The sequence below is a fragment of the Clinocottus analis genome, unplaced genomic scaffold (assembly GCF_023055335.1).
Source record: "Clinocottus analis isolate CAN_PGR_092001 unplaced genomic scaffold, fCliAna1.0.p SCAF_36, whole genome shotgun sequence".
NCBI classification, from domain to species: domain Eukaryota; kingdom Metazoa; phylum Chordata; class Actinopteri; order Perciformes; family Cottidae; genus Clinocottus; species Clinocottus analis.
This window is the reverse complement of record NW_027176109.1, coordinates 1,490,427-1,500,446: the sequence shown is the minus strand read 5'-3', so window position 1 is coordinate 1,500,446 and position 10,020 is coordinate 1,490,427. Positions and strand designations below refer to the sequence as shown.

The following is a 10,020-nucleotide window of genomic DNA, read 5'->3' as shown; positions in this document are numbered from 1 at the left end:
GTTTCATTAGAGTTGTAGTAGATAGTTCTTAAGGTCATTGAAAACCTGGAAAGGTAATGGAATTAAAAAAATGTTATTTCCAGGCCTGGAAAAGTCTTCGAAATACCTTTATCTTATCTTTGTCTCAGCCTGCAGAGAGGTTTACAAGAAAGAAAGAAAATCCCCAAAGTCCTGTAAATGTGTTATATTCATGTGTTCATGACGTTCATTCAGTTATAAATAATGAATCTGCTTTTAAAAGCAATAGGCTCAAAACATCAGCAGCATACATACAGGCATCTATATAAATGTTTATTCTTTTAATCAAACTATTGTCTCTCATTCATTTGAGTCATTTGAGGTTTACTGTATGCTTTGAATCCTCATTGTTAGTTTAAATACTACATTTTATCACTTTTTACTGTTCACACACACATTTCACACAATGTTTGATCATGAACATTTAGTTTAAAGTCATGAACATTTAGTTTAAAGTCATGAACATTTAGTTTAAAGTCATGAACATTTGGTTTAAAGTCATAAACATTTAGTTTAAAGTCATGAACATTTGGTTAAAGTCATGAACATTTGGTTTAAAGTCATGAACATTTGGTTTAAAGTCATGAACATTTGGTTAAAGTCATGAACATTTAGTTTAAAGTCATGAACATTTGGTTAAAGTCATGAACATTTGGTTTAAAGTCATGAACATTTAGTTTAAAGTCATAAACATTTAGGTTAAAGTCATGAACATTTAGTTTAAAGTCATGAACATTTGGTTAAAGTCATGAACATTTAGTTTAAAGTCATGAACATTTGGTTAAAGTCATGAACATTTAGTTTAAAGTCATGAACATTTGGTTTAAAGTCATGAACATTTAGTTTAAAGTCATAAACATTAGGTTAAAGTCATGAACATTTAGTTTAAAGTCATGAACATTTGGTTAAAGTCATGAACATTTAGTTTAAAGTCATGAACATTTGGTTAAAGTCATGAACATTTGGTTTAAAGTCATGAACATTTAGTTTAAGTCATGAACATTTAGGTTAAAGTCATGAACATTTAGGTAAAGTCATGATCATTTGGTTTAAAGTCATGAACATTTGATTAAAGTCATAAACATTTGGTTAAAGTCATGAACATTTGGTTAAAGTCATGAACATTTGATTAAAGTCATGAACATCCACCGTATGTATGAAGCCTGACGGCTTGTTGCATGGAGGTCATGTTTGAATGAGTTTGTTTGGTTGTGTACAGACGGGCTCTCTCTCGGCCTTTAAGAACACAATATTTTATAGTTCACGCTGCGTCCTGTAGAGTCACAGACCTCCCGGCGTCTTTGAGAGTCTCTGTGAGAGAAAAGGAAATCTTGGATGACCTTGTTGCCACTGCAACATTTTCCCTTTCATTTCTTTAACATTGGCTCTCTGAATACGTGAGGTTTGAAGTGGGACGCTGAGTGTGAGATCATGAGTGTGTGTTCTCCGATGAACTTGTTCCTCATACCGGGAGAAATTATAATGAGAATAACTCGCTCTTTCCTCCGTCTCCTGCATTTCTTCCTCTGCATTGTAATGAAGGAGTTTCTTGCATGAGCTACTTGTTTCTCACCACATGTGAGGATCTCTCTCTCTCTCTCTGTCTCTCCTCTCTCTCTCTCTCTCTCTCTCTCTCTCTCTCTCTCTCTCTCTCTCTCTCTCTCTCTCTCTCTCTCTCTCTCTCTCTCTCAGTCTTCCCCTCCTTCTCTCCTGTGTAGTCCCTGGCAGGCTGCAGTTAAACACACAGACAGTGGCGGCTCCCCCGTGGGCTCATTAGTGAGCCGGCCCGTGCGGCCTGGGGAATGCTGGAACAGACCATTCTGCCAGCTCCCGCGGGGGTGCCGCAGGATCCATTATGTTCAGTCCCTCGGTGCCGACTGCACATTGTGATGTCCTATATTTGATTAATAGGTACTGGAGTATTTTAGCTCTCTTATGATTAGAGGCGTGTGTTTTAACGTCTATAAAGTGTTGTAAAGTGTGGGTCACAGTGCGTTACGATTACAATTACAATTGAAGAGTAAAGAGAATTGAGGGGTTTTCTTTCATTTTAAAAAGGTATCTTTGTTTTCCCGGACACCAGGTTTCTGCCAGTATTCTGCTGTCACGGCGGCGTGCGTATGTGAAGGCAGATGGCGTGGAGGTAAGTCTTGTGATAAAACACAGGGCTGTCCTGCAGTAACACCTGCCTCTGCAATCTGCTCTCTGACTCGCAGCAGATAGACACGGCTGCCATTGATGTGGAAGATAAATGGTGACGCATTTCATTGAAGAAGCGTATTCAAACCACCAGACACAGTTCTTTACCGTCCCTGCATCCTAATCCACGTTGACAGAGTACATGGAAACACACGTAGCTTAGTTAACGGCTAAACTTTGGCTGCTTGAAACACTCCGATGGACAGTAGAGGACTGGATTGTGCGAAGATGTGTCGCCGTTTGAGTCCATTGTAGACAACAGCTGCACGTGTGTGATAAGAAACAAACGCACAAACTTTGCAGAGACAGTTTTCAAGCTTAAAGCTGGATCTTTAAAAGACAGGTTTCCAATATATATTTAAATATATATATATATATATATATATATATATATATATATTTTTTTTTTTTACATGTGTGGATCGAAGCTCTCACCTGCACCAGTTCTTCAGAATTATCACAATAAATTGCCACGGTTTTAAATCCTTGTTTCAGGCTGTTTATTATGAAACCTTTGCTACCAAATATAGTTCACTGTGTTCCATGAATGCACTCCACTGTGTCTGGTATCCAGGGAGGCGTCAAGTGATGTAACGCAGTGAAACTCAATAATAACCCGACAAGAAGCAATCACTTCTGTTCTACTTCCTGTCTTTCTCCACAATGACGTTCCTGGAAAAACTAATTTTCTCAGCCACAGAGATTTCATTAGCCCCATTGTTGAACACAAACAACTATTCTCTACTCGGGGTAAGGTGTGTGGCACACACACACACACACACACACACACACACACACACACACACACACACAGAGGCAACTCTCTCTTGTTTTTGTATTGAGGTGATGTTGAGCGCTAATCTAATTGTCAGTTTGTGATTGCGTTAGTTCTTTGTTCATTTCTGTCTGACGCTGTTTGACATTTTTTCAGTAATCGAGTTTTGAGTCTCCAACTTAACAATGAACCACAAATCGACTTTAAAAAAAGAAGAAAATTCATTTTTCGTGGACACAAAGCACTCGCTGCTTCTCTGCTACGACTATAGGATGCACAAGCTGAACGTACAAAGTGAAGACATTAGCTGTTACTCTGGTACATCTTCGTCCTGGCCCTGTGGTAGTTATTGAGCACTCACTGTGTACAACGGTCTGTCATCTGTAAACATGTTGACTTTGGGCTCAGTGTCGTGGTGTTTGATCAGCTCATGGTCCAAATCTTCTTAATGGAATCTATTTAAATGAGTCTTAGATTGGACCAGGATATCGAGTACCTTTGTTAAATAGTTGCTCCTGCTGTGTTTTATTGTTTAAGTCAGAAACCCGGTTTGGTTATATTTATATGGTAGAAATGTCTTTGTGTGTTTGTCTTTCAGGATGATCCCATAGTTCATCACATGGCCGCAAAGGCCATAGAGAACATCTCCACCGCTGTCTCTGGCCCCGCCCACCACCTGGTTACCACAGAGATAGGCTCCGCCCTCTGGTACCTGTTCACCCACTCCCCTGTGGAGGCTGTCAGAGTCACTGCCATCTCTGTGAGTTCACATGCAGGAACACACACGGATAAACACTGCAGATATACACACGGACTAAAATATATGAGGAACCAGAGGGCAACCTCCGGTTCTGCCGGTTGCATAGAAGTCTATGCTTCATGTGTTTAAGCTGCATTCTCTCTCCTGACCACCAGGGGGCGACTCCTCTGGTTGTATAGAAGTCTATGCTTCATGTGTTAAAGCTGCATTCTCTCTCCTGACCACCAGGGGCGACTCCTCTGGTTGTATAGAAGTCTATGCTTCATGTGTTAAAGCTGCATTCTCTCTCCTGACCACCAGGGGGCGACTCCTCTGGTTGTATAGAAGTATAAGACGCCTGTGTGTTAAACTGTGTCTCCATGTCTGCAGGCTCTCTCCAGGATCTCCCAGGTGGCCCCGGCCGTCTTCTTGGCAGTGATTGACACTGCGGGCCCGAGGCCGTGCTGGAGGCCGCGGGTGGAGGCGGGGCTCGGGTCCAGCAGCACCTCCTCACCGCCGCGGCCGCCGCCCTGCTCACCTCCAGCGTCCAGACGCACCGCGTCTCGCAGCGCCAGGTAACCGGACTCTGCCGAGAATTTAGATGACAACATCCGCACTCGATTGGTTTAATTTTAAAGATTTTTACACAAGGACCAAGAGATGAAAACACAACAAACATGAGAAACAAAAGTTCTGTCTGATCAATGAAATCGGCTTTATTGACAAGAATTTTCCAACAGAATATTGCCAAAGCATCAAGACACAGCACAAACACAAAAATACACAACTCATATGGACAACAACAATAATAACACTCTCTCTCTCTCTCTCTCTCTCTCTCTCCTCTCTCTCTCTCTCTCTCTCTCTCTCTATCTCTCTCTCTCTTTCTCTCTCTCTGTTAATTACAGTTCATGAACTAACGCTGAACTGTTTGCAAACTAATTTTCTCGTATTTACTCTTTAATTTCTCCACAACTCAGCTCATCCTGTGTGTGTGTGTGTGTGTGTGTGTGTGTGTGTGTGTGTGTGTGTGTGTTAATCTCAATGAGGCAGAGGGGCTAAAATTGATTTGAAGGTTTTTAACTTGGAGTCTAGCGTTGGTAATTGACTCTGAACTGAATTTATTTGCATTGAGCTTCCGATTTAACAGCCGCATGCAAACTCAGTACTTCAACTCTGCTCTAATTATACACTGATATGCATTCACCCCCTCCTCTCTGGCACACACAGTCCAAGAGTTTGTTTACACAGAACTCTGTCTGTTAGTGTGTGTGTGTGTGTGTGTGTGTGTGTGTGTGTGTGTGTGTGTGTGTGCACGTACGCTAATTTGTAGAGTGTGTCAGTATCTAGGCTAATTGCTGAATGAACGCGCCGCAGCCTTCTACTTCAGCAGAGCATTGTGGGTAGTGGGGAGGGACTTATCAGCGAGACACACACACTACTGGGTTTTGAAATTAATTAACTTGGTGTGTCACCCCATAAACACACACGCGTGCACAATCTTTCCCGTTAGCTCACACACACAGACACACACAGTGGGGAGCGTGTGGCGCTGGTGATAATGATAATGGTAATGAATGTTGGCCAGTCACACATTTTCAGACCAGTTACTGCCGCTGCGTTTCTGCTGAGTGAATGGAGGTCTGAAGTAGCTGCAGGCATACAAGTTTGTTTTGTGTGTGTGTGTGTGTGTGTGTGTGTGTGTGTGTGTGTGTGTGTGTGTGTGTGTGAGATAATGTGTCTGAACTGATTAACATTTTAGCCTCTTAGTCGACACATTTTCAGATTACCTTCGGGAAAATGTTGCGCAGAATACTTTTTCATTTCTTTGCATACATTATTGGGAAACATTGTAGCGATATATTCGGACAAGATGAGCCGAGACAAAAGCAGCGTGTACGGCGAGCAAACGTGTACTCTCGTGTGCATGTAACCACGTACACGCGTGTGTTGCTTGGCGGTGTTTTGGGATCGTACAGTCAGTTCCACTCTTTTCTTCTGTTTTGCTGTAGGATTTGGTGTTGAAAGTTCTGTGCTGCCTTGAGAGTCCATCCACTGTCACAAGAGCCAAGGCCTTTCTAATGCTGCTGCTACTAATGCAGGACAACACACACACACTGCTGTACTGCTGTCAACACAGGTAAATACACACTCACTTACACTCAGAGTCATACATGAGGGCTCTCCCTTAGTAATACGTTATTTCACTGTCCCAGCTGGATTTGATATGTGCATTTGTTTTATCTCACTGACTGAGCAAAAGCTAGAAAGTAGCTCAAAATGGCTACTGGATCTCATAAGACACGCCTACCTTCAACAAGACACGCCTACCTTCAACAAGACACGCCCACCTTTAATAGGACATGCCCACCGTTAATAGGACACACCTACTTTCAATAAGACACACCCACTTTCAAGAAGACACACACATCTTCAATCAGACACGCCTACTTTCGATAAGACACGCCTACCTTCAACAAGACACGCCCACCTTTAATAGGACATGCCCACCGTTAATAGGACACACCTACTTTCAATAAGACACACCCACTTTCAAGAAGACACACACATCTTCAATCAGACACGCCTACTTTCGATAAGACACGCCTACCTTCAATAAGACACGCCTACCTTCAATAAGACATCTACTTTCAACAAGACACGCCCACCTTTAATAGGACACACCCGCCTTTAATATGACACGCCCACCTTCAATAGGACACGCCCGCCTTCAGTACCGCAGTGAGCAGCGTGAAGCTACACAGGAACTTGGTGAGATGACACACTGCAGCAGTCTGAGTCTACATTTACAGTAATGTGCTGTATTGTATCTGTATTCTGAAAACGGTTTGCTTGTTACAGGCAGTGGGACGGTGACATCTTAGCACAGCTGGTTGTGTCTGATTCAAGTGCTCGCAGAAAGCTTTTTTTAACACGGTCTTAACGCAGATTGCTTTTAAGGAAGGATGCTTTCTTCATAATAAAACTCCGCCTGTGGCTGTTGGCAAGGCGGGTGTACTCTGTGTAACCTTTGCGCTAACTAGCGCAGCAGCCGTGGGAATGATGATGTAAACGTGTGGACCCGGACGTCCAGTTTGAGCTGCTGTTGTAACTTTACTGGAACTTCAAATGCCTCATTAGCTGGTTGTCCCGCGTTTCACCCCGACACCAACTTGCAATGCATCTGTGAATGTGCATCGCTCACATGATCAGATGCATATGCATCAAATATACATATATATGTGTCTGTCTCTCCCACACACACACACACACTTCCTCGCTCTCCCTCCTCTTCACTTGCTCTTCCTCTGTTCGCTGTGTCGGAGCTGTCAGAGTTGACCTGCCCGTCTCTCTCCCAGCGCGCACTCTGCATGATTCAACCGCACACACGGGCACACAACTCACCCACCGAGCACGCTGCGGTTAATTAGCTCCTCGGTGGTATGAAAACACGTGTGTGTGTGTGTGTGTGTGTGTTTGTCAGCGTGAGATAAACTTGCTCAGGCCTCACTGAGAGAGTGTCAAGATTGCCATCGGGAAGTGGAGTGTGATGGCTTTCAACAGACAAAGTCACACACATACACACATACACACACACACACAGCAGACCCGTGTAGGTCTGTTGTGTGTGTGTGTGTGTTTCTCCACAGCGAGTGTCAGAGAGGTGGGAAGTTTGTCTCTTTACTTTGCAGACGGGGGGGAAAGAGCTGCTCGGCGTCCAGAGGGCCGCCCAGGTGGAAGTCTTTCAGGACAAGTAGTCAGACAGACGGGGGGCATCGAGCTAGAGCGCCGACATCATGGGATCAAACACCTGCAAAAACAATGACATCACCCTCAGCTGAAACGGCAGTGAGGTACTCGTTAGGACATGTTAGAATGCGAGCGAGACTAAGAGGGTGAACATATATGGACACATTAACCTGCTGAACCTTATGAGTGCCTTATTGACGCGTGGTGGGCGTGCCTTATTGACGCGTGGTGGGCGTGTCTTATTGACACGTGGTGGGCGTGCCTTATTGACACGTGGTGGGCGTGTCTTATTGACACGTGGTGGGCGTGCCTTACCGACGCGTGGTGGGCGTGCCTTATTGAAGCGTGGTGGGCGTGTCTTATTGACACGTGGTGGGCGTGCCTTATTGACACGTGGTGGGCGTGTCTTATTGACACGTGGTGGGCGTGCCTTACCGACGCGTGGTGGGCGTGCCTTATTGAAGCGTGGTGGGCGTGTCTTATTGACGCGTGGTGGGCGTGCCTTATTGACGCGTGGTGGCCGTGTCTTATTGACACGTGGTGGGCGTGTCTTATTGACGCGTGGTGGGCGTGCCTTATTGACGCGTGGTGGGCGTGTCTTATTGACACGTGGTGGGCGTGCCTTATTGACACGTGGTGGGCGTGTCTTATTGACGCGTGGTGGGCGTGCCTTAGTGACGCGTGGTGGGCGTGCCTTATTGACGCATGGTGGGCGTGTCTTATTGACGCGTGGTGGGCGTGCCTTATTGACACGTGGTGGGCGTGCCTTATTGACGCGTGGTGGGCGTGCGTTACCGACGCGTGGTGGGCGTGCCTTATTGACGCGTGGTGGGCGTGCCTTATTGACACGTGGTGGGCGTGCCTTATTGACGCGTGGTGGGCGTGCGTTACTGACGCGTGGTGGGCGTGCCTTAGTGACGCGTGGTGGGCGTGCGTTACCGACGCGTGGTGGGTGTGCCTTAGTGACGCGTGGTGGGCGTGCGTTACCGACGCGTGGTGGGCGTGCCTTATTGACGCGTGGTGGGCGTGCCTTATTGACGCGTGGTGGGCGTGCCTTATTGAAGGTGGGCGTGTCTGGGCGTGTGTTATTGAAGGTGGGCGTGCCTTATTGAAGGTGGGTGTGTCTTATTGAAGGTGGGCGTGCATTATTGACGCGTGGTGGGCGTGCCTACCGCCGCGTGGTGGGCGTGCGTTACCGCCGCGTGGTGGGCGTGCGTTACCGCCGCGTGGTGGGCGTGCCTTATTGACACGTGGTGGGCGTGTCTTATTGACGCGTGGTGGGCGTGTCTTATTGACACGTGGTGGGCGTGCCTTATTGACGCGTGGTGGGCGTGCCTTAGTGACGCGTGGTGGGCGTGCGTTACCGACGCGTGGTGGGCGTGCCTTATTGACGCGTGGTGGGCGTGCCTTATTGACGCGTGGTGGGCGTGCCTTAGTGACGCGTGGTGGGCGTGCCTTATTGACGCGTGGTGGCCGTGTCTTATTGACACGTGGTGGGCGTGTCTTATTGACGCGTGGTGGGCGTGCCTTATTGACGCGTGGTGGGCGTGCCTTAGTGACGCGTGGTGGGCGTGCGTTACCGACGCGTGGTGGGCGTGCCTTATTGACGCGTGGTGGGCGTGCCTTATTGACGCGTGGTGGGCGTGCGTTACCGCCGCGTGGTGGGCGTGCCTTATTGACGCGTGGTGGGCGTGCCTTACCGACGTGTGGTGGGCGTGCCTTATTGACGCGTGGTGGGCGTGCCTTATTGACGCGTGGTGGGCGTGCCTTATTGACGCGTGGTGGGCGTGCCTTACCGACGTGTGGTGGGCGTGCCTTAGTGACGCGTGGTGGGCGTGCGTTACCGACGCGTGGTGGGTGTGCCTTAGTGACGCGTGGTGGGCGTGCGTTACCGACGCGTGGTGGGCGTGCCTTATTGACGCGTGGTGGTCGTGCCTTATTGACGCGTGGTGGGCGTGCCTTATTGACGCGTGGTGGGCGTGCCTTAGTGACGCGTGGTGGGCGTGCGTTACCGACGCGTGGTGGGCGTGCCTTATTGAAGCTGGGTGTGCGTCGTTGAAGGTGGGCGTGACTTATTGAAGGTGGGCGTGTCTGGGCGTGTGTTATTGAAGGTGGGCGTGCCTTATTGAATGTGGGTGTGTCTTATTGAAGGTGGGCGTGCGTTATTGAATGTGGGTGTGTCTTATTGAAGGTGGGCGTGCGTTATTGACGCGTGGTGGGCATGTCTTACCGACGTGTGGTGGGCGTGCCTTATTGACGCGTGGTGGGCGTGCCTTATTGACGCGTGGTGGGCGTGCGTTATTGACACGTGGTGGGCGTGCGTTATTGACACGTGGTGGGCGTGTCTTATTGACGCGTGGTGGGCGTGTCTTATTGACGCGTGGTGGGCGTGCCTTAGTGACACGTGGTGGGCGTGCGTTATTGACACGTGGTGGGCGTGCGTTACCGCCGCGTGGTGGGCGTGCCTTATTGACGCGTGGTGGGCGTGCGTTACCGCCGCGTGGTGGGCGTGTCTTATTGACGCGTGGTGGGCGTGTCT

At 47.8% G+C, this 10,020-nt stretch overlaps 1 protein-coding gene across 1 annotated transcript in view; it reads left to right on the top strand.

Moving 5' to 3' along the window:
* The window catches only part of ulk4 (unc-51 like kinase 4), a 55,728-nt gene that overhangs the window by 15,412 nt on the left and 30,296 nt on the right, over positions 1-10,020 (top strand). The window contains 5 exon segments of the mRNA XM_068596336.1: positions 2,102-2,161; positions 3,591-3,752; positions 4,122-4,173; positions 4,176-4,306; positions 5,744-5,871. Of these exon segments, the coding sequence (XP_068452437.1) occupies positions 2,102-2,161; positions 3,591-3,752; positions 4,122-4,173; positions 4,176-4,306; positions 5,744-5,871 (533 nt within the window).